Source organism: Colletotrichum spaethianum (genome assembly GCF_022836535.1).
Source record: "Colletotrichum spaethianum MAFF 239500 DNA, contig51, whole genome shotgun sequence".
NCBI classification, from domain to species: Eukaryota; Fungi; Ascomycota; class Sordariomycetes; order Glomerellales; family Glomerellaceae; genus Colletotrichum; species Colletotrichum spaethianum.
In genome coordinates, this window is record NW_026054821.1 from 220713 (window position 1) to 244353 (window position 23641).

At 50.5% G+C, this 23641-nt stretch overlaps 9 protein-coding genes and 1 non-coding gene across 10 annotated transcripts; 7 read left to right on the forward strand and 3 right to left on the reverse strand.

Moving 5' to 3' along the window:
* Positions 1–59: 59 nt before the first annotated feature.
* ColSpa_11841 (uncharacterized protein) lies at positions 60–671 on the reverse strand (the record flags this gene model as incomplete). The annotated part of the gene is made up of 1 exon (XM_049278053.1): positions 60–671. One exon carries the CDS (start codon positions 669–671, stop codon positions 60–62), a length of 612 nt encoding a protein of 203 aa, XP_049134010.1.
* Positions 672–1318: 647 nt separating this feature from the next.
* On the reverse strand, positions 1319–2454 carry ColSpa_11842 (uncharacterized protein; the record flags this gene model as incomplete). The annotated part of the gene is given in 4 exon segments (XM_049278054.1): positions 1319–1345; positions 1362–1622; positions 1687–2008; positions 2165–2454. The coding sequence occupies 4 exon segments, from the start codon at positions 2452–2454 to the stop codon at positions 1319–1321; spliced, it is 900 nt and encodes a 299-aa protein (XP_049134011.1).
* Positions 2455–4450: 1996 nt separating this feature from the next.
* On the forward strand, positions 4451–6070 carry ColSpa_11843 (uncharacterized protein; the record flags this gene model as incomplete). Its single annotated transcript, XM_049278055.1, has 1 exon — positions 4451–6070. The coding sequence occupies one exon, from the start codon at positions 4451–4453 to the stop codon at positions 6068–6070; it is 1620 nt and encodes a 539-aa protein (XP_049134012.1).
* A 240-nt stretch (positions 6071–6310) lies between these two features.
* On the forward strand, positions 6311–6400 carry ColSpa_tRNA_313. Its single transcript is given in 2 exon segments — positions 6311–6348; positions 6366–6400. It is a non-coding gene; the product is annotated as a tRNA-His (tRNA).
* Positions 6401–7390: 990 nt separating this feature from the next.
* On the forward strand, positions 7391–7798 carry ColSpa_11844 (putative 2-oxoglutarate-dependent dioxygenase; the record flags this gene model as incomplete). The annotated part of the gene is made up of 1 exon (XM_049278056.1): positions 7391–7798. One exon carries the CDS (start codon positions 7391–7393, stop codon positions 7796–7798), a length of 408 nt encoding a protein of 135 aa, XP_049134013.1.
* Positions 7799–7876: 78 nt separating this feature from the next.
* ColSpa_11845 (feruloyl CoA ortho-hydroxylase 2) lies at positions 7877–8515 on the forward strand (the record flags this gene model as incomplete). Its single annotated transcript, XM_049278057.1, has 1 exon — positions 7877–8515. One exon carries the CDS (start codon positions 7877–7879, stop codon positions 8513–8515), a length of 639 nt encoding a protein of 212 aa, XP_049134014.1.
* Positions 8516–9070: 555 nt separating this feature from the next.
* ColSpa_11846 (superoxide dismutase 1 copper chaperone) lies at positions 9071–10140 on the reverse strand (the record flags this gene model as incomplete). Its single annotated transcript, XM_049278058.1, has 5 exons — positions 9071–9193; positions 9249–9683; positions 9733–9786; positions 9845–9907; positions 10075–10140. The coding sequence occupies 5 exons, from the start codon at positions 10138–10140 to the stop codon at positions 9071–9073; spliced, it is 741 nt and encodes a 246-aa protein (XP_049134015.1).
* Positions 10141–12748: 2608 nt separating this feature from the next.
* Positions 12749–14671, forward strand: ColSpa_11847 (MFS transporter prlL; the record flags this gene model as incomplete). Its single annotated transcript, XM_049278059.1, has 5 exons — positions 12749–12963; positions 13032–13188; positions 13225–13401; positions 13658–13685; positions 13875–14671. 5 exons carry the CDS (start codon positions 12749–12751, stop codon positions 14669–14671), a joined length of 1374 nt encoding a protein of 457 aa, XP_049134016.1.
* A 2190-nt stretch (positions 14672–16861) lies between these two features.
* Positions 16862–18626, forward strand: ColSpa_11848 (dehydrogenase xptC; the record flags this gene model as incomplete). Its single annotated transcript, XM_049278060.1, has 4 exons — positions 16862–17036; positions 17179–17249; positions 17317–17753; positions 17849–18626. The coding sequence occupies 4 exons, from the start codon at positions 16862–16864 to the stop codon at positions 18624–18626; spliced, it is 1461 nt and encodes a 486-aa protein (XP_049134017.1).
* A 3548-nt stretch (positions 18627–22174) lies between these two features.
* On the forward strand, positions 22175–23433 carry ColSpa_11849 (putative hydrolase; the record flags this gene model as incomplete). The annotated part of the gene is made up of 3 exons (XM_049278061.1): positions 22175–22337; positions 22391–22502; positions 22575–23433. 3 exons carry the CDS (start codon positions 22175–22177, stop codon positions 23431–23433), a joined length of 1134 nt encoding a protein of 377 aa, XP_049134018.1.
* Positions 23434–23641: the final 208 nt, after the last annotated feature.

Here is a 23641-nt window from a genome sequence, read left to right on the forward strand (position 1 = left end):
TTGTATTGAGTGTGAAATAATAGTATCCGTATATGTAAATGCCAGATTGTACGAGACCCTTATTGCTGATCTCTTGGCTCTTGAGCCAGCAGCTCATCATCGTCGTTTGCTTCACCAGGCTGGATCTCGCGGAACCTTTGGACCAAGTTTTCCGCCTGCGCAGCAGAAGGGTCCGTCATGGCCAAGTCCAAATCGACAACCCAAGAAACTGGCACTAGATCGGAGATATCGTGGTGCTTGCCCCGAAGTCCAAGGTCTTTCCTGATTGCCCTCGCCTGCGGGATGTCCATGACACCCTTCTCCAGAGCCATGGATAACAAACTCAGCGTTACCCCCTTGGCCAAACGGAAACTGGTGTACAGCGTTTGGTAGCAGGTCATGCAGAGGCGGAAATAGAAACGCCATTCCGGACCATGTCCGGTAACCTTTGCCTCGGCGAGCATCGCATTGGCGAGGTAGAGGAGCGCCGAATGCCAGAAGAAGCAGTACGACGACTCTGGATAGTTCTGCCGGTAGAAGAGCACGATTCTCTTTAACTGGTTCACGGATGCTGCGTATACGGCATCCGGAGTGGCTTCTGTAGACCTGAAGGCGGGGAGTCGCTGTCGAGAAGCCCCGTTTTGCCGAAGAAGAGGTCGGAACAGGTCGACAATGGCCAAGTGGTAGTACATACTAATAATCGCTTTAGCCGCGCGGCTTGACGTCTCTTGAAAGCTTGTGTTTGAAGACTTACTGCATAATCATAGCGTGGTGTGTACATTGATCACCTTGGGCCATTTCAAGCGGTAAACCATCTGCCCACATTAAAAGCCGTTTGTAAGTCTCCTCGGCGAAGGCTAGAGTCACGGCTTTCGCGTACGGGGTCTGTTCTGCCCCATACATGACTTGGATCATGTCGTGGACTATCAAGAAGAGGCGACAGTGCTCTCTCAATAGTTCGGCATTGTAGAATCGTTTTTTTTGTTCTTTTGACATGTCCTCGTCGCTTTCAGCATACATGCCACTGTCCGGCAGGGGTACGCGAGGTGGGTGCTCGATTAGGCGCTGGTGGAGGTGCATGGAGAAAAAGCTTTGTTGGAATGATTAGTTTACGAATCTCAACATCAAGGGATAGTGCATCAAATCCGGGTTTAGGTGCTCCAGGGGCTGATTGTGAACTCAAAACAAAACCCCAACATAGGATGAATAAACCGCTTTTCATGGACATTAGGGACGTGGAAAAGGGTTTAGGTGATAAAAGGGCAAAGTGACAAGGGAGGAATGGAAAGACACCTAGGTTGATTGTTGACGTACGTTAGACAATAAAATAACACCCAGGCTATCTGGTTTTTGGCTCGCCGATAGCCTGCACTGTCGCTGACATTGCTCTCTGACACCTGAGAAGGGTCGACGTTGAAAAGCCCAAGTCTGCGGGACATCTCCAAGACATCGCCTAGAAACTCCACATATTCTGCTCCGGCCCCGTATGAGACTGCGGTAATCGATAAGTAGTGTACCGCAGCCACAGTACAGATGTGATCTGAGGCTTGAGCTTCCTTGGTCTTTTTCCACTGTGTTTTTGCTTCGCTGTAGAAGGCGTGGCCTATGACTGTAGCCTCGGGCTCGAAGGCCGCATACCCCTGCTGCATCAAGGTAAGACTAGACATACAACCCAGTTGGAGTGGGGTTCGTTTTTGTGACACTTACACAAGCCCATGCGAATAGCGCGTTGACGAGAAATCGAGAACAGAATTCGTTCCGGCCAAGGAGCCCATCCAGGAGTAGGTCGGCGTCAATCAACGGCATTATCGGATGATCGGTCTCGAGATAGAGCTGCAGGACCGCAATGAAGAATCCGTTGGTGACGGGCACATTGGTCCATTGGGTGATGTTGATACCTAGTAACCTATTGTCGTACAATTTCGGCGGCCTGAGTGGCCCGGTTAGACTCGTTGCGTCCGGGCTCCTCTCTCGAGGTTCGTGAGCGTACGGCGAAAGGTAAGGATGGCCATCAGGCGAGCCTGCGGTGCTGCATCGGGGTTCAAAAGTTAGTGAGGATCTTGTGGGGCGCCGACGACAACTGGCGGCACAAAAGAGGGTTTTCTGACACATTGGCCAAGCCTTTTCAGAGCTGGTCGGGGAAAGACAAGCCCATCTGAGCCGCCTCAAGTTAGAATCAACTCACAGAGTCGGGCCACTTCCCTCCCATCGAATCTTGCTCGGGAGCAGAAGGAACTCTAAGTCGAGTTTGGATGGCTCGACCGGTGCCCAAGTGGGATAAGCAAGAGGGTGTCTCATCATCAACTCAAACTCCAAGGAAGTCTGCGTGGGAGGTAGGATTGCCCTGTTCAGCGCAACTTGCGACAACCCTACGTCGTACCTCCGCAAGGCAGAGCCCACCTCGGCCGGTTCGTTGCCAGTCCTGAGAAGTTTCAGTGCCTCCAAGGCCTGCTCATCCGGCACGCGCTTCAGCATCTCGAGCAGGTCTGCCGCGTCGGCATTGATCAGGGCCTCGTCCTTGTCCACAAGTTGGGTTCCGGGGGGATGGCCTTCAGAATGGCATCAGTGATCGTTCTGTATTCGCACTTGAGCCCGCGGCGCTGGCACTGGAAACATTCCGGCTCGCCGTCGCACTGTATAAAGGCTAATTGTCAGTAGTGTTTAGTGCACAAAGCACTTCATTTGAGTGGCTGTACATGGCTCATGGCCCCAAAGAGTTTGAACGGTTGCATCTTGGGGCCCGAGGGTGGCAAACCCCAATGTGACTTACAGCGTTCTTCTTCTCCCTACAAAAGTTGCAGGCTTTCGACGTATAGGGCCGTCGTCTTTTGCGTCCCTTGGAATTGCCCTCATCGCCGTTCTTGGCCGCTAACTCTTGAGAGGGTCGTTGGGCAAGTCGGGGAAGAAGCGGTCGATGCCATTGACTTTCCAGCGGCATTCGAAGGCGGACGTCGAATACCTTGCTGATATGTTTCGAGTATCGGCCGCGTCGTTCAGAGCAGGGTCCTATCAGTCGTAGTGTAATATTGCTAGAAGATTCTGAGATTCTGAGATTCTGTACAGTCGTTTGCCACGTTGCTGGTCAGTTCGAGGGCATGACAAGAAAGAGTTTGAACTTTCCGGGGGAAAGAAGCTGACCGGAGTGCACTCCGGCTCGCCTCTCGCCACACATTAGTACATTAGGGGGGTCTAGAATGTCTCCCTCAACCATGTGCCAACCAACGCCTGGGCCACGCCACTCTGGTGGTGTGTGGCTCGTGCCAACTCAGAACTGACTTAAGATCCGATGCGCTCAATAGTCGCATATCTGCTGGATCGGGGTCTCGAAACGAATATGCAGGTATCCCATACGCAAATCGGAGCCTGTCACACCGCTGCTGTAAGCGACCGGTTAAGTTCCGACGCGAACCCCATCGTGGTAAGGCCCACATGCCTGATTCTGGCACGGGCTTTCCCGTCTTGTGTCTCGACGAAACCCGATTACCTCCCTCATCGCGCTTCGGGACCCTTGCTCTAATTGCACTCAACATCACACCCCTCTTATCCGAACAAATTCGGGCAGAATAGGAGCTTTAGCCCAGGCGTAGGTGGTGAGAGAGACTTGCTTCAATCGCTTCGAGGCTTTCCCGACCAAGCTTTCCGAGGACTATTGACAAACGCCTCATGCATACGCTAATCGACGCGTCCAAGTGGGCATGGCCGTTTTCCTGAAGGAGCAGGTGCCATCGCACAAAGTGGCCAGCGACCAAATTACGGCGCCTTGGCAAACAACAAGTCACTCTTCTCCCCAGGAAGCGCAATGCAATACATCAGAGAAGATGCCACCGGCAGGGAAACAGATAAGGTTGAGGCGGGGAACGAACCGTCATGAGTCCAGAGAAAGCAGGTCGGTAGCACCGCTGTGCTCGCGTCGCGTTCGCCGCAGACTTACTTATTCATTGCCAGCCCGCGCCGCCGCCCTTCCCTCTCTCTCTTGTTTGTGATATCCGCCAGCTGCTGTCTGTGGTTTGTTTGGACGTCAACGACCAACTACCGCACCATCATCGGCGATATGCAGCTTCGAGAGGGAAACAATGGCATCCTGGCCTTCGTGGCGGCGGCCCTAGCGGCCCTTGCCGTCAGCCCAGCAGCCGCAGATACCTGCAACCCGTACACGCCTTTCGTGCCGATTGACCCTCAGGATTGGGCGAACCCTGACAACATGACGTGGGACCAATTTGTGAAACCGCCAGGCACAGATTGGGCGAACCCGGCCCGTAAGGGGTCCAGCCGCAACTTCAACATCGCCCTCGTCGTCGTCGACTATCCGGACAGGCCTTTTATCATCACCCAGCCGGCGCACTCGACCATCTTCGACAACCCGCAGCCCGCGGGCGCCGATATTGCTCGAGAAGACGTGCCGAGGTTCTATCGCGATCTGCTCAACACACCAAACGAGCTGAACCGGGGCCATACTCTTCACGAGTACTGGATGGAAGACTCGGTTGGCCGGTTCGGGGTCGATCTGACGGCTTTCGGCGCGTATCGGCTGTCTGGCAACGGATACCAATATGGCATCGACGGCAGCTTCAACCCTGACGCGTGTCCGGAGGGAGAGAGTTGCGGTCTAAACATCCGTACCGATGCCCTTGCAGCATGGCGCGCTGACGTGGGCAACGCGACGGCCGACGCTTTCGAGCTGGTCTTCATCCTGTCCGCTGGCCAGGACGAGTCCTCTACGTGGCAAGAGTTTGGCGAGATGAAGTTCAACGGTCCCGAGGATGTTCCGGACGAGTTTGGTCCTCCAAAATCCGTAAACAGCTCGCTGCCCAACTACGCGCGCACTCGATATGTGCCTTGGACTTCGTGGGCGGCGGCTTCGACCCTTTGGCCCAACGCTGGTGGCGGCTCCTCCACCCAAGGCGAAAGCTCCGGCATGGCCGTTTACGCCCACGAGCTGAGCCACTTGCTGGACATTGGTGACAACTACAACAATCCCTACGGCCTCCCGTTGCGCAGAGCCTACACGGGTCCTTGGTCCATGATGTCGCGCGGCTCGTTCAATGGTCCTGGCGGCCCGCATACTCGCTGGCAGGTCCCGGCACTACAAGGTGCCTCAATGGGATCACTGCACACACTGCGCGACAAGCTTCAGCTCGGACTGATTGACAAGACAGACATTCTGTGGCTGTCTCGCGAGGCTTTGATCACCTCAGGAATCGCCGCCGCTAATCTCATAGCCCGTTCTGTTGACCCTGGCGATGGCCTGATGGGCGTCCGCATCATTATGGATGCCGACCGATCCCCAACCTGCAACATCACGACAGAGGTCCTTTGCGACGGTGGCAAGTGGGACAACTACGACATGGAAGTTGTCGACCGCATGGGCTCTGACTCGTTCCAGCCCGACTCTGGCGTCTTGATCAGCAAGTCCAAAAACATCGACATTCAGCCCTTCCAATGGGTCATTGACGCCAACCCCCAAGACATTGAACTCGTCGACTTTTACCGGCCCAACGGCTCCGTCGCTATGATCACCCTCGGTGACTACCGCCAGCTTGCGGATGCCCTCTTCCACGCGGGAACGAATTCAGGCAGCGAATTCGAGTTTGTCGATGAGCCGAACAGCTTGCACTTTTACATCATCGACCGCCACCGCGACGATGAAGGGATCCTTTCGTACACAGTTGCTGTCCGGTCACTTGAAGGCGAAGGTGGCGCGAGCACCCACGACGTGTCCCTGGGAGATGGGGCCGTGACCAACTACAAGAGTAACACGCCCACCGGCCAAGGGGTGACCTGCTCGTTCCAACTGACTAACAGTGGCTCTTACGTCGCCGTTGACCCGGATGCGGCTCAACATCCCGAAGACGTGTCCGCGTTCTTGGATTCGGATGTCTACAGACTAAGTGCCGAGGTTGAGGGCGCCGGCTGGCGCGTGGAGCTGCCCAACGCTCTTATCGCGGCCAAGTTTGGCGAAGTCAAGACCGCCAGAGTTTCCGTGGGAGCTACTTCTGACGCGGCGGACTCAGCTGTGGTGACGTTGAAGGCAACTTCAGAGTCTGATCCGTCCGTGTTCGCTTCTGCTCGGTGCCAGGTGACCAAGTCATGATGTCTTGTCTGACCCTTAACATGGAATATTGTGGCGATATTTGTAGACCGCCATTTCCTGAACTGAGCGTAATACATAATTTCCACACTGCTCATACCCAGTTAAAGCTGTCACTGTTCACCGGATTTACTGCATAATGTTCGGGGCGGTGATTGTTGTGAGGTAGTCCCGCAGCGGGGCGCTTAGGGTTGATGGACCCATCACACGGCGCCGCTCTCAACAATTCGTTCCGATCAATTCGCCCAGATCGTCTAGTTGGTTAGGATGATACGTTGTGGTTCTTCTATACAGCGATCCGTGTTGACGGCGGTTCGAATCCGCCTCTGGGCATTGAGTTTTTTGCCATGATCGAGATCGGTTGCTTTTTTGCTGGTTTTGAACAAGGCAGCCAATGCCACGGCGTTGTTTCACTGTGTTCGATTTTGATATGTAAGGTACAAAAAAAGAAAGACAATGTACCACAAATCAGCAGTATATGCAAATATCGGTACTGCGTCTAGTCATCAAAAGGGAGTATCCGTCCCTGAGCCGGCCGATCAACCGCGTTTGGGCGTTGCCACTCGTCGGTAGCGCCGTTGGCAGCATCCGAAACATGCACGAGTGACATTTATCGAGTCAGCCGTTGGTCCTTTAGATCTATACCTGCCTATCATTCCCTTTTATATTGGGACGTACAGTGATCGAGATGTTGTTGAGGACAACTGGTCACAAGGGTATTTATCAGCTCTAAGAGATAAATTGCCACGAACAAGCGAAGCGCGTAGGCAACTGCCATCCTAGGGTAATGTTTGCGCCTCTGTGCGATCATCCATCGGATCAGAGCTGTCTCGACTGTCAGTTTGCTGATCTTGCAGTTGCCTATTCTGGCTGATGCATGTCGGATATGACTCTGTTCCAAGGGAACTTACTCTGAACTTAACCATGTGTTGTTTCTCTTTGACCGGATATCAACCGTCAATTCGCCTTCGAACACAGCCAATGACGCGCAGATATTATCAACGATCTGGCCGAGCCGCTGAAATCTGCTCTACAAACGGCAGACGATTACTAGGCAACTATATGGGAACTCATGTGTTTTAACCGCCCGGCACGATGATGGATAACCTCGAGCGGTGGCCTTACGATGCCACGGATGATGTGCTTATTTTCCCGGTGGCGTCATCCATGCTCGGCCGAGTCCGGCGCCGGCAACGGAGATCTGATGCGTCAATTATCCCGGAATAAACTCACGACAGCTGTTATTGCAACAAGTTTTCACACTGTGAATCAAGTTGCACTTCGACCAAGTCAGCAAAACATCCATCATATGAGAATTTTACAATGTCATCGGGCGGCAGTTTCACCGCGATCCCCACGATCGACCTCTCTTTCCCTGACGACCCCGCATCTGAAGCCAAGCTGCTGGACCAACTTCACCACGCACTCGTCAACGTCGGGTTCCTTTACGTTGTGAACCACAGCGTGCCCGCAAAAATCGTCACAGATGTTGTCGAAGCTCTGCCAAAGTTATTCGCGCTGCCAGCAGAAGCGAAAGATGAGATCGCGCTCAGGAACTCACCCCATTTTCTGGGGTACAGCAGTGACGGTTCGGAGACCACGGCGGGGAAAGCCGATCGCAGGGAGCAGGTCGAGTTCGCGACGGAGCTTGAGGATGGATGGAGTGCGGATTTGCCTTTGAGAGAACGCTTGAGGGCCCAAATCAGGTCAGAGCCGCGACCACGTCCATAACAACATGATCTCACGCGTTGCTAGTGGCCGTCGTCATACCCAGAACTTCGCCCCACTATCGAATCTTACATCTCGGAGATGACCTTGCTGGGTGAACGCTTCCTTCGACTGGTCGCAAAAGCCCTCTCGCTCCCATCAGAAACCTTCCTTCCCTTTCTTTCAGACCAGCACCGCCTCAAACTCGTACATTATCCCGCCCTCCCGGAATCTGAAGTGGGCAGCCAAGGCGTCGGTCCGCACAAAGACTCATCTGGGTGGTGGACTTTCCTCCTACAGGCTTCTCCGCCACATATAAAGGGACTGCAGGCTCTGAACAAGAACGGCGAATGGATCGACGTGCCTGTTGTACCGGGGTCGTTCGTGGTCAATATCGGACAAGCGTTCGAGGTGGTGACCAATGGGGTGTGCAAGGCTACAACGCATCGCGTGCTATCTGGTTCGTTGGAGAGATTCAGCGTGCCATTCTTCCAGGGCGTGAGGAGAGATTTGACAAAGGAAGAGGCGGTTGGTTCGTTGAGGGAGCATTTTGACAAGCCTGAAATCCGGGGCTTGGCACTGGAGTCGAACCAGGGGAGGGATATCGACTCTGCTTTTCTGCACGGAAAGTATGACACGTGGGGTGAGAGTCAACTGAGAACGAAGATCAGGAGCCACAGAGATGTCGGGAAGAAGTTCTATGCGGATGTGTTTGACCAATATGTCAACGATGATCAGTAAGGCGTCATGTCTCCTGACACAGAGGCTTCTACGAAAGGGGAATACGGGATCTCTCATACATATTGACAACTGCCACCTATTTTAGTTAGTTTAAACAACCTGTACATAAGTCTGATCTCGCAAAACGCTGCGCTGATGAAAGGAGCCCATTTCCGGTCCAAAATTCCCATCAACCGCATGCATAGTAATGGATGCCCGAGTTTAATACATAATAATTGTTGGATCAGCAACGTAGTAGGCGGAAGTTGAAGTGCATTGCCATTCTGCTAGGAACAAGTAACTATGGCATCCACCACTTACTTCGTAAAGGAACCTTCGAATTAGACGTTGCAGATAAGCTATATACTTGATAGTGGCTTAAGGTAAACTGGCATTGGAGTAAATTCACAGCATACGCAAACTACAAGAGCTGCCCTAACTGCATAAATGAACAGACGGTAAACATTATAATGAAGAGATTAACCATCTCAATTACTAATGAGACGATTGGCGCAGTCTAACAAGACTATGGGCGCCTTGTCGCCACGTCCATGACATCGGCTGCACTTAATCTTACTACAAGCCAGCCTTGAGAACCTCAAATGCATCTTCACGAGAGCCACTGAATCGCTCCTCGGCAGCTGTCCAATTGATGATATTCCAAACGTTGTCGACATACGACGCTTTGCCGTTTTGATACTACACCAAGTCATGATTTTGCCCGGCCCGAGTTAAGGAATAAAACCGGTCTTACCTGCAGGTAGTACGCATGCTCCCACATGTCAATGCCAATAATGGGCACCTCCCCACCAACTACGGGGTCCTGGTCTTTGGTCGTAATGATGCGTAGGCCGCCGTCGCTGCCGGGAGCCTTGACAAGCCACCCCCATCCGGAACCTTGAATCCCCATCAAAGCAGACGAGAATGCGCTCGTCAGGCCAGCGAGACTACCGAAAGTCGTCTTGACCTGCTCCATGAGCGTAGGTGCCGAACCCTCGGGATCCGAGGCATCCTTGCTGTCAGCTGGAGCGAGGATCTTCCAGAAGAGCGAGTGGTTGATGTGGCCTCCACCGTTGAACTTGATCATGTTTTGCAAGGCAATCTGGTCAGGAATGTTCAAGTCGCCGACGGCTCTGGAATAGTTGCCCAGGGCAGCATTAAGATTGGTGACGTAGGCTTGGTGCTGCCCCTGGGGTCAATTACGAACTCTAGGATATACGCAAATCGAGGTAGCTTACATGCTTGTCATGATGGAGAGTCATGATCTCGGCCGAGATGTGGGGCTCGAGAGCCTGTATAGCAATGCTGTTAACCCAGAGGCAACCAGCAATATACATGCAATAAACTCACATTGTAGGCGTACGGCAGAGGGGGCAGAGTATAGGCCTGCGTGGTCACTTTGGGCGGAGTGTTCTGTTGGCGATCGGAGAAGAGTGAGCAATGCTGCCGGTGGACTTGAAAACATCTCACCGATGGTATTGACTGAGTGCTGTGGGGCAAGACATGACACCATGAGACGAGATTATAGAGAAAAGTGAAACTTGGAGGATGGTCAGAAAGGCAGCGAAGCAAATACTCACCATCTCGCCGTATTCGACAGGAAGGGCATAGTCATAGGGAGCCGCAGGCGTTGAGAGACTCGACATGGCTTCCACTTACTAAACAATAAAACCTATTCGTAAAATCTGTTTTCCTGCCTTGCAAGATGATGCCTGTTGGTTTCTAGGCAGAGAAAGGGGGGTTGTCAGGACGGTTGGTGGCTGTGATGATGGAGTCCTCATTTGAAGGGAACCGCTGAGGTTCCCCTGTGGCACTAAATAATGGCAGTTAGCGGCCACGTTGCGGCTGCCTCGGAGGTTTCGAGCCCAAATCGGGTTAGCGTCTACGTTGCTCCAACTCAGGCAATTAGTGCACCTCCAGTGTTAGAATACATGTTCAGGTAGGAAATAGTGCAAAGTTCAGCCTATCTAACGTTTTCAAACTAGTTAACATAAGTAAAAAGCAACACGCAACCATGCAGCGCACTGGCCGACATAAATTCGGTTTGTGAGACGCATCGACATGTTCAGAGTACTGCAAGGGCCCTCTAGTAAGGACAAGAACAAAAGATGAACAAGATAAAATTATGAAATATGAAGGAAATTGGGGGAAGGGATTGCAAACTGAAAAATTGAAAGAAAACCAAAAAGTAGCTTGTAGTCAATTCAGTCATAATATTTAGCTTTCACCCCATTGATGATCTCCTGCTCTGAGATCTCACTCCTTGCTTCGTTGGTGCGGTTCACTCCAGCCCTTACCCGTGCCTTTACCCACTCACCTGCCGTAATTCCGGCCAGTTCTGAATGTTTGTTTGCATCGTATCCCAGTCTGTCAAGAACCTTGCTCTGCACTGGGCGCAGTTCAAGGCTGTCTTCGGGACGCACAAAGTATAGAACCCCCAGGCGGTCGATGCCGGCTTGATCTGGGGGCGGCACCACGACTCGATGGATGCTGCTCTTCAGAAAACCATTTGTCAGAAACTCCAGCGCGTCTGCCACGTTGACAGTAATGCTGCCGTCATATGGTTTGACCCTGTGTTCACACATTGAGTTAGTCTGAGGCCAAATCTAGTAAAGCAACCAGCGTCTGTCTTATGGCGATAAAGTAGCTTACCATTTCCAGTTACCGTCTTTGCCTCTGACTTGGAGAGCGGCCACTGGTTGTCTGAAGAGTAATGTCAAACTGCCAAAGTCGGTGTGACCTTTGACCCAGACGTTGTCTAGCTTGGAATTTGTCTCGGCGTCTCGCGCGTGATATTTCATATATCTCAAGTGACAGTCTGACAGGGCCTCGTCGTAACGGTGATAGGTGGCAAAGTAGTCTTCAGGTAGTTCCAAAATGATGGCAAATAGCGTCAGTAGCTTTTTTACAATACTACTATGTATGTGGCGAGCAAAATACTCAATTTGTGTCTTGTTATCATTGATCACATCAGGCTGGGGCCGGTTGTATGCCGGAATAAACTTCGGGATGTTGAAGATCTCGGTGTTATCGAACACTCCAGGACGCACTTCCTTCTCCAGGTTAGCTGGATCTCCAGAGATGCTCGGGTCAGCGACAGTGGTATCAACCACCTTCAGTGAAATAACCTACCCTGAGTCCAAGAGGTTTGTAACCATTGTATCCCCCGTTTTCTAGGTCTGCACGGTACTTGAGCTTCTCTTCTGCGGGCAGCTCAAAGAGGGACTTGCCAATGGCGAATTGGCGGTCGACCTGCTCTTGACCAAGACCAAAGTTGACTATATAGAAGAAACCAATGTTCTGAATGGCATCAAACAGCTGCTCCGCTAAGGCCTCCTTGCCGCCGGGTTCTTCAAATTTCGAAAGATCAAGGGTCACCAAGTCGGCCCACTCCACTGCATAGTTGCGTCAGCAGTCGTGTTAAAGAGTCACAGAAGAGGGCTTCAATGTTTTGCTCACGATCGTGCTTTGTCTCCGGAACCTGTTGGTAAGCAGGCAAAGATTTGTAGATGGTACTGCCTGCTGCAGTCGGGGCTACCGTTGTCGCTGTGGCCATGATCAGAGCTCTCGGGGGTGATTAGTTCAATCTTGCTTGGCCTTTCGAAGATGAAATGCAAGTCGTGAAAATGATAAATGCGTTTGATTCGTCGATGACTTCTATCTGTTGCTCCACCATTGCCGTCGACGTGCCGGCTATATAACGTTTGGTCGATGTTACACCTCCGGATTCGGGCTGTTGGAGTGTGATACGGGTAAGGTAGCCGCATCTCGCAATGGCGGGGTCTGATTGCGAATACTAGGATCTCCATCGGACGTCGTCCGCTTCATGGATTTTTCAACGCCCATCTTTCACGGTCAGCGCATCGCACGGCATATCTATTTTTTCACTTACCCCCACGGAAAGATCACAAGCGATAGGAACCCGAGGTGTCTTCGCGGAGACTCCTGTGAGAAGTGAAAAGTGCCGTTTGGGATGCAACCTGCAGCCCTTGCTTAGCTTGCAACGGCAAATCAGACCCCTTACACTCTTGCGAGATCGTGATTTTCGAAAGTATGGCACAATCTGGATGAGAAGGCATTCTCGGCCTATTCCCGTTACCCTCCATGAAATGAAGCCGATACGGCGCTTGGCGTTGAACGTGTTATCCCACCTTAACTACATCGACATCAGGAGCAGAGCAGGGTTAATTTGATGCACCCAACTGTCAGCTTCTCCAATCCTACTTGTCTATCAAAGCTCTGATCTGCCTCAACATGGCTACTCCTAGCGAAATAACGATACCAGCGCAATCATGGCCTAACAGCAGCGAGGCCAGCAAAGACGGATTGACTTTCGCTCCACGCGGCGAGCAGGTCGATGAGACTACCATCGACAGTGATGTGTCTGGTTATGACGCAGAACTTATGCAAGCTCGCTCTCTTTTGACGACCGAAGAAGAGAGAAAGCTCATGAGACGAGTTGACCTGAGGTAATTCCCTGCAGAGCAGCATATAGCATAGCAATGGAGATTAACGGGGAAAAAGCTAACACCCGTAGGATCATGACAATTTGTTCTTTGCTCTTCCTCATGAAGAACATTGACGCTGACAACATCTCAAATGCGAGGATTATGAACAAAGGAACACCAAGAAACATCATGACGCAGCTGAACATGACTTCAGACGAGTACAACTTGTTGAATGTCCTATATTATGTGAGTCCTGCTGGGGAAACAATAAGCGATATAAAGCTAATTGCCGAGGTGCCGTACATTGTTCTTGAAGCACCTTCAAACCTCCTGTTAAAACGACTGAGACCAAGTGCCTGGCAGTCAAGAATCATGATCTCGTGGGGCATCGCACTTTTATGTCACGTCCCCGTAACTAACAAGGGTGGCATCTACGCTACGCGTTTCCTCCTCGGTGTAGTAAGTGGCTTCTGTGGAGATGAATTGTCAGAAGGTTACTAAACTTGCCTAGTTCGAAGCCGGAATGTTTCCAGGAGTGATTTTGCAAATGACATACTGGTACAGGCCAGATGAAATGTCGATCCGCCTTCTTTACTTCTGTAAGTACTTGTCGAGAGAAGAGTCGCGGTCGGTCTGACGCAAGACGCAGACGTGCTCGGAAATTTGTCCGGAATCTTCAGTAGCATTCTTGCCTTTGCTTTTGACACCGTCTCAGGTTCTAAAGGCCTGTCAGGGTGGCAATGGTAAGTATTCAATAGCCTGGGCTGAACTAGTAACATCATTTGAAGAAGCTCATGTTTATCTGCAGGTTATTCTTGGTCGAGGGCCTTATCACACTTGTTCTTGGAACCGCCGTCTTTTTCCTTCTTCCCGACTGTAAGCTCAAAAAAGCACCAATGTCGACTCACGCGGCTAACGCTAGCCACTTCTAGTCCCTCCAACGGCGAAATGGCTGACGGAGAAAGAGAAGGCGTTCATCCAAGCGCGTCTTCCAAGTAACGCGCCCAGAGCTGAGGAGATGAACTTCAATTTTAGTGAAATTGTCGACTCGCTCAAAGATTGTCGACTATGGCTATTCACACTCATCTGGGCTACTTTCACTGTTGGCACATCTGGCGTGCGATTCTACCAGCCTACAGTCATTGCCAACCTCGGTTTCACCACCATCGCGAGAGCACAGCTCCTCAACTTGCCAATCTCTTTGTTGGCCATATTCGTCATTGGTATAACAGGATTCTTCGCTGATAAGGGACTCATACCGCGGCCTTTGTACCCTCTCGGCGTCTTCGCCGTCATTCTCGCTTGCTATGGGGTGATGGTGGCTTATCCCTCCAACGGCGCCGTCTACGTTGCGACCCTTATCGGAAATGCCTTTACCGCCTCTTTTTTCCCTCTTATGTGGCCCTGGCGGGTGCAGACAACTTCAAGAGCCACCGGCTCCGCCTTCAGTATTGGCTTTGTGAATAGTTATGGCCAGATCGGTGGAGCTATCGGCCCTCAAATTTTCAGGTCCAAGTATGCCCCGCGTTACCAAACCAGTTTCGCAGCAGCCATGGCATTAGTGGGATGCTGCACCATCACCACGCTCATTACCTGGTGGGTTACAAGAAAGTCAGAGTCTGATACCCGTCGGCTGAAGAGGGCGAGAGTCCGCGCTGAAAGAGAAGGTCTTGCGGTTTTGGATGACGTTGTTGACCGAGATTTGAACAACAAACGGAGCGACGACTAATAAAGCGTCTATTTGCATGCGGCACAGACTCTGAACAAACTTGCCTTGAGGCTACGTTGGGATTGCTAGTTGGGAACCAGATTGCAGCCACTGGAGATTGGTGGCCGAAAGTGCTTTTGGCATATTACGATATGAGATCCTTACAAAAGTGGATATGGACGGCAGTATATCGCTGTACGGCTCAGCAAGTAAGCGCCGGCACATTGCTGTCATTTAGGGGACCGCCCAGGAATAACACAACTTGAGCTTTCATTTTTCTATAAGGAGCTTTATTCGGCTAGTGCCCCATAACAAAATGTTTCTGATTTTAGCGTTCAGTGTAGATCGCCCAGTTATCAAAGGGAAAGACAAGAGGTAAACATCAAGGGCAGCATAACACCTTCCTCAGAGCTCAAAACAATACTTGGATCCTTTCCTTTGTTCGTGTTGGTCACTGAAAATCAACAAGCTTGGCACACTAAGCTGTCACATCCCACCCATGCCCGCGAGACTGGCATCTCGTTCGCAGAGGTCCATGCTGCTGATGATTTTATGAACAACTTCATTACATCCATTAGAACACACCCCGCTGGAAATGGGTCCGACGTTGCTGAGAGCACCTGGGATCACGACGCCAAGATGCCACTCATTGATACATACCATCATCTCGGACTGTTTGTCCAGCTAATATTCGAATTGGAAAAGTTCAAAAATGAGGATGGGGAAATCATCTCTGCGTAGAATGGGTGGCGGAGCAGATACAAGTTCTCAATCAGGTCGCGTGAAAGGACATCTCCTACCAGTAGATCATCAAAGAAGAAAGCACGTTCAAGATAACCAATGCAGGGATATCGCTCTACGTCACAGATGCCATGATTGCATGTGTTCTGTTCAGATTCTACGGGCAGGTATGGGAAGTCACTAACGTGCATAGCAACCGGAAGAATCTGCCTCGTCAACCGAGCGTGCAAGGGGCACTGTAAAAACCAGAATTGGGATCATGTCATGAACTGAAAAGGAAAGGTTTCGAGCATTGGAAGCCCCTTGCACTTTGAGAATTCAATGCTAGAGAAAACCTGTGGCGAGCAATGTGAATAGTCGATGCTACGTGTTGGTACCATAAATTGTCGCTATCTACGAAGCGGCCACGAATGTTTCATTAATCCTGTGGCCTGTTTCGATACTCAGTGTGTCTTATGCACGGTCGACTGAGCGACATACGGTTCTTTGGCAGGCTTCTTGAGACTGAACCTGGAGGGCTTGGCAGCAACATTAGCATCTCAGGACCATTGTATAAGATAATATGAGTAGTGCTTATCTTGACATGATACATCACTGACAGGGTGACATCGGTTGGATTATTGGGCTGCTTCAGCAACATATGTTGTCCCGCCACCCACCCGGCTAGGCCCTTGGCCCTCGTTTCTGAAAATTTAGCACCCTTGCATTATGTGGAATCGTCAACAGGGGTCCTTGGCATGTCTTTGTGGTTTGCCCTATGAGAAGACCCATAGACACGATTACTACCAAGTGACAAGCGTCGGATATCAGCAGATATAGCAAGAGTGGCCGATGTAACAAGATTACTAGTCTACAAATCCTTGCCGGTGAGCCTTGCTTTCATGGGTGCATTAGAGTGAATTCTATATAAGCGCGCCGCTGAGAATAATGCGTTTAATTAAATTAGACAATGTGCGTGCAGTAGTACGATGGCGACAGACGAAGACGTAAGTTCACAGCCCTCCACCCCCAGCTCTTCAAGAATTACGGTAGTGCCTCTTAGTTCAAAAACGGGTCACCGCCCCCGCCCCCCAAACTCTCTACGGTCCTCCAACTGTTACTTCTGACTCAGTTGACGACGAGACCATGGACGTGCTTCGAAGTCTCAAGGCTGCAGCGTTGATAACCCTTGTCTCGAGTCAATGCCGGTTGTCTCTCGCTGCTCCGGCAGCTGCCAAGTTTGTGAGACGAAACACAACAGACCTCAATGGGTCCTATGACTACGTGATTGTTGGTGGAGGACTGAGTGGCTTAGTCGTTGCTAATCGTTTGACTGAAGATCCTGAAGGTACAAAAGCATTCATTCTGTTCTCGTCACAACGTCCATTCTGAACCACCATAGTTACTGTCCTGGTTGTGGAATATGGCGATTTCCATGATTCTTGGGATGTGGCCATTCCTTACTACGCCTCCAATCTTCACCCCAACGACATGATTCAATTCATGTCTATTCCACAGCCTGGTCTCAACAACAGGACTTCCGGCGTTCAGGTCGGCACAGTTGTTGGAGGTGGATCTACGGTCAACGGCATGGCTTTTGATCGTGGATCAAAGGGCGACTACGATGCGTGGGAGAAGCTGGGCAACCCAGGTTGGAACTGGGAGAGTCTGTTCCATTACTTCAAAAAGGTACAGTGAAGTCTGACTGCTGAGTAGCGAAAAGAATATCTGTAGACTAACTGGAGAAATCAACAGTCTACTACTTTTAATCTCCCTGATCCCGAATACGTCGAGAGATACAATTACAGCTACGATGAAAGCACGTATGGCGACGGACCTGTTCAAGTTGGCTTTCCCTCCTGGCAGTGGCCCGACAGAGGTACGGATAGCAAATTCCTGTCGCACCTTGAGAGGGGATTTCAGACTGATTCATTCCAGATCTACAGAGAGAGGCATGGATCAAGGATATTGGAGTCCCCGTGCTTGATGACCATGGTGCTGGCGGTAATAACGTCGGTCTCGCGCTGTTGCCTCAAAATCATGACCCGAAAAACGTTACCCGTTCTACATCGAGAACCGCATACTTCGACCCCGTCGCAGAGACTCGTGGGAATCTTAACCTACTCGTCAAGCATTATGCTTCGAGGATTGAGTTTGAGAACAAAAAGGCCATCGGTGTAAACATTGTCTCACGTGAAACAAACATCACTACTTTGGTCAAGGCGAGGAAAGAGGTTGTTCTCGCTGCTGGAGGCGTACAGACGCCCAGGATTCTTCTTCAAAGTGGTGTTGGACCCGCTTCGCTGCTCGAGTCTCTCGACATCAACATGGTCGCAGATCTTCCCGGAGTTGGCGCCAACTACCAGGATCATCCATGGTTGCTGTTACTTTATGCATGCAAGTCCTCTGCAATACCTTTTTCATGCCATTGAGAGCCTGTCGCTGACCTTTTCAAGATGGCAACCCCCCAGCTCTTAGCAATGAGGCCATGAACGACCCTGCTTTCTTCAATGGATCAGAGGCCGAGTACTTTGCCACTCGAACCGGTCCCTTCACACATGCTCGTGGTAACAACGTTGTCTTCATGTCACTCCAAGACCTTACCTCCGAGTACGAGAGCTTGACAGCTGCTGTGGAGGCCCAGAACGCGAAGGATTTCCTCCCTGATATTTACTCTGAGTACCCTGAATTACTTGAAGGCTTCCTCGCCCAGCGCAATACGCTTGCTAAGCTCTACCGAAATCCTGAAGCAGGCGTTCTGGAGATCCCATTTGGAGGCTTCGCGGGAGGTGCTATTTCCCTGCAAAAGTCGCTATCCCGTGGGACCATCTCTATTAACACTACCAATCCTGACCCGGCTGTGTCCCCAGTCATCAACTTCGGTGTTCTTAAGAACCCAATTGACCTTGAGGTTGCCGTGCTTAGCGTCAAGGCGATCCGTAAGCTCTGGGAAAGTCCTACCCTTGCAACACGTGAGGCTGTTGAAATTGTCCCTGGAGCCAATATTGCTACGGATGAGGCCATTGCAGAGGCTATAAGAAACTCACTATATGCTAGCTTTGCGCACCCTAGTGGCACGGCGAGTTTGCAGCCGATGGAACATGGCGGTGTTGTCGACTCAAAGCTTCGCGTTTACGGAGTCGAGGGTCTAAGAGTTGTCGACGCTAGCATTATCCCCTTGATTCCGGCCTGTCATTTGCAGTCAACTGTGTACGCCGTAGCAGAGAAGGCTGCAGACATTCTCAAGGGTCTTTGAGTACTACTAATATGTTCAATTTCAATCCTAAGTTTCGTTACCTTTAAAAATTGGACGCTTTTTGAAAGCTTTATCTTTCAACAACCGAAGTCGATGTTACGCTTTTCGGCTAAGTGATTCTTCCTGCAATTCAATCAGCTCCGAATGAAACGGAGCGACAAAGAGAGCATGGGAAAGTACAGTTTTCATAACGCATAGCTCAATATATTCAGACAGGCTTGATATCCATCGCTTGCAATTCGCTTTGGAGAAGTGGCTGGCCTAGACTTTGGCCAAAAGTGACGTCTTTAGTTCGCGTTTGTTGCCGTATTAGAGGCAACCCTACTGGATCATTGCACTTCTGTCCAGTTTCGGATGCTGTAGGCCCGAGTTGACGCTGATACTGGTGGCATCCGAAGTCAAAGAGTGGCGGAGTTGCGGAGATTGTCACTCTGCGCCTTGAATGAAGTTTCCCCCGCTCCAAGTATTTGCGGACCCCGGCGCAACGCCGAACCTGTGGGCGGAATTCCGGCAACTCTGGGCCCGCAAACGTAAGTTTTCCGCCAGCACCTTTCCAATTGACACCAATCAACGATGTGTGCAAGGAAGACAGGGCAAGTCGAGTTCAACCGTTCTTACGATACATACAAATTTGATTTCGATATAAAAGGCGACTCTAACCTGCACTAATTCTAATTCTCTATCTTTAAGACACCAATACATCTATAATCTCGATATTCAAGAACTCATCAATATGGTTAAAATTGCCATTGCGGGTGCTTCTGGAAGTAGGTTTTAATCTCTCGATCTTCCGCTTTGTCTTTGTCCTTACTGACCATCAAACTGTGTAATCAGAGCTTGCTCTCGAGGTCATCGACAGGTTAGCCAAGGCCGGGAAGCACGAAATTCTCGGGCTAGTTCGGAAGGTAAAGAACCGTTCATTTCTTCTACGGCACGTTGTTTGCGAGATAACGCGATAATCGACGCCCTGTTCTCTGACTGCATTATAGGATCCTTCCTCTTTACCCCTATTTACTGGGGTAACATGGGTTCAGACTTCTTATCAAGAGAAGAAAAATTTGGTTAAGATCCTTACTGGTATCCAAACAGTCATCTCATTCATTGTGGCTCATACAGACCCTGGTGCGGAGACGGCAAAGCGCTTGATTGCCGCATCGATTGAGGCAGGAGTCAAGCGGTTCGCTCCTAGCGAGTGGGCAACGTGAGCGACAATCCCAGGCAGTCTTCTGCCGCCCCTTCACCAAGTCAGCGGCTGACTAGTTCTTACCGCAGGGGCACTAGGTTGAACGAGGTGATTGATTACACACCATGGTATGCCAACAAGCTGGAGGTCAAACGCTACTTGGAGGAAGTCAACAAGGACAAAAAGGTAAGTCGATAAATCAATGAGATGTCTTCATTGCTGATGCAATAACAGGTCATTGAGTACACTTTATTCCAGCCTGGTGCTTTCATGAACTTCCTAGCGTACCCTCGTCAGACCACTAAGCATTACCGAATCGAGAGTCCGGCTTTCTTCGACTTCGAAAAAGGCTGCGCATACATTTTGGAAGGCTCTGAAACCGCCGAAATTACACTGACCACCATCGAGGACATTGCGGAAGTAACCGCTCGGGCAGTTGACTATGACGGGGAGTGGCCCATCATTGGAGGCATTAACGGTCAAAAAGTCACGATTGCCGAGATCTTGCGATTGGGAGAAAAGATTCGAGGCAAGGAGATGCCACATTTTCCGAATGCAAGACATAAACTGACAAAAGGTCATAGGGAAACCTTTCGAGGTGGACAGACTAAAGCTTGAGGACCTTGAAGCTGGGATTGTGAAGACGAATTTTGTTCACCCACTCAATTTGCCTGGCATGTCAGAGGAGGAGCTTGCAGTATTCACGAAGGTGGTTACGATTGGAACTACTGTTTCGGTGGCAAGGGAAGCGTGGGCAGTCACCAATGAATGGAACCAGCTGTTGCCTGACTTTGAGCCTATCGGCATCGAGGAGTACGTGAAAAAGGTTTGGGGAAGCAATTAATTCTTGTCTCTTTGTATTCAGAAAGAGCAGAACGCTTTAAGATCACGTTTTGGCTTCATCTTGTTCAGTTTAGTGCTACGCAATGGTGCATATAAGCCCGACGTTAAAACTTTGGCCCACTTGCCCGAAACATCCCTTGATATTTAGATAGGAGAACAGGCAAATTTCATTGCCTGTAATCTAGCTAGACTTTTTTTCAAATTCACTTGCATGCAAGTGTAAGCATTTGCAAATTGGCATCAGCAACTGTGTCTCGAAATCCACTGCCAAGCAGTGGCGCAGTATTCGCCGTCAGCAGCACCTCTGATCAATGAAGCTGCCACAAACATTTCCCGAAAAGGAAGTGTAAAGTACAGTCAATGGGAGTTTCACTTGAATTACATCTTCATTTGCCATCCCCAGCACCTATCACATGACAATTAACTTTCCTTCCTGCGTCCTCATTCGCATGTAAGGCACTATGCTTCCAGCAGGAAACTCGATAGAATGAAACCTGCCTCCCGCCAAGCCTTCCACCCACTAGATAGCTTTGCAGGCTTGGCTGGTAGACGCTTGGATGCCTGAACAAGCAACGTTGATTTTCCTTTTTGGGAGATCCGTTGACACTCAAGCTTAGGGCAGTGGTCAGCACTAGAAATTCTACCCTCAGCCGCGGTTCAGTATCCACGATCATGGACTCAAAAGGGTTCGGTCAACGTCAGATATTGGTCTCCGATATTATTGGGCGCTTTCAACCTTACTCGGAATCCCAAGTCAGCCCAACCCAAAGACTATATATGCTTTCGAAGGAACACCTGTGACTTTTTCTCCCCATCTCTATTGAAACATCTCGTTCGACATCTCCTGACCTCTCTTCATTATCAAAATCACTACCTAATAACAAATAAAAATGTTCACTCAAGAAAGACGAAAGCAGTTTTCTCGGCTTAGCGTTCTCGCTGGCTGCGCACTCGGTACGACCGCACTCGCGTTTAGCCACTCCTCCATTGAATGGAGGGGATGTGACGACATCCACGAACTCTTCAGAAAGGGCGGCCAAAAAGTCCTTGTCCCCATCGAGTGCGGCAATTTCACAGTCCCTTTGGACTACTCTGAGTTCAACTCCACTGCTACTCTTGATCTCAAAGTGGTAAAGGTCAAAGCCTTAAAGCAACCATCGAAAGGCAGCGTGATCATGCATTTCGGCGGGCCCACAGATTCAGGGAGGCTAACCATGGCTTCACTCGGTGAAACAATGCAGCTGTGAGTGATTTCTGAAACCTTTACGGTAGAGGGATTCCCCAATTAGGTTTTTAATACGAAATCAGTATCACCGGTCAAGGCTTTGATCTCATTGGATGGGAGCAGAGGTTAGTACGCATTTCAACTATTGGCCGCGTGCCGTTCTTATTTTGAACTTGTCTTAATGGATCACACAGAGGAACTTGGGATACCATGCCTCTATTTTGCTCAGATAAATCGCAAAACAGAACAGTCACCGATGTTCCCCAGGTCAATATTGCTGTTCTTCCTGAAGACAGGATGAACGTCGGCAGAAATTGGGCGTTTGCGGAAGTTGAAGCGCAAAAGTGCTACGACTATGCCAAAGACAAAGGAGGCGACTTGGTCGGCACAATGTACACAGCCAGAGACGTGTGGAAAATTGTGGATGCCCTTGGAGGCGATCGACTGCTTCGTTTTTGGGGTAAGTGATTCCCATGAGCAAGCACGTTGTGCGGGGAGCTAATTCCCATACAGGCATCTCATACGGAACTGTTGTTGGCTCAACTGTGGCGGCTTTGCACCCCGACCGCGTCGAAAGACTTGTCCTTGATGGTGTGTCAAATCCACAGCAGTGGTGGGCTGGCGAGTGAGTTTCTCCAAGCAGTCTAATAGTCCTGACGATCACATGTTGCCTATATGCTAATCTGTAATGATGCAGAACCTGGGAAATGCTCACAGATACTGATAAGGTCTTCTCGGGTTTCCTCAGAACATGTTTCGAAAAGCCTGAGACGTGTGCCTTGGCTGCCCAGAGCCCCAGTTCAAATGCTGTGGAAATGGAGTCTAAGATCTACGAAATGATCAATAGCCTCAAGTATCGGCCCATATCTGTTCAGAGTAGTGAAGCTATCCCCAATGGCATTATTGACCACAACTTAGTCAAGGGTGTCATCCGAATGGGTCTTTATTCCCCATCCACTTACCCAACTTTGGCAGTCCGGCTTCAGCTTCTTCTTGAAGGAAACATTGACAAGCTTCTCGAAGGATACTCAGCTACTTGGCCAACGAACAGCCTGGGCGATATTGGTTTGACGATCCCTTGCGCAGACAATACCCTCCGAGTTGACAACCTGGAGGAATTGATGCCGGAGCTCAACAGAGCTGCCAAGATGAGCCGTCTGGCGGGAGATCTCCTGTCTTGGAACACCCACATGTGCGCTCGCTGGAAGCTCAACTCGAAGGAGAAGTTCACGCGCGGGTTCCATGAGCCTATCGACACCAAGTTTCCGCTGCTCATCTTCGGAAACGAGTACGATGTCGTCACTCCCTACGTGTCAGCCAGGAACATCAGCACGTCCTTCCCTGGAAGCTCTTTGGTCAAGTACAACGCTTTTGGTCATGGCATTCAAGCACAACCGTCGATCTGCATCGTCAATACCATGCAGAAGTATCTTGAACAAGGAATACTACCTGCTGAAAACACAGTCTGCGAGCCCGCTACACATGTTTTTGAGTCGCAGGATTGGGCGACCCTCTGGTCGGAGCTTGAGTATCAGAGACTGAACTCCGCAGCTTAGAAGTGCGCGCCTCTTGGGGGGGGCTTTGTATCACACCTTCGGATGAAGATGCTCATTGTGTTGAGTCTGTATACAGACCGCACATGTTTGCATTTATAAGTTTGCGGCGCTTGCTTATACATAACAAAACTATGACATCGTTCAAAACTTGAGCTAGCCTTGAAGATTCTGCACAACTATGATGATTTCGTAACCACTCAGAGACTCA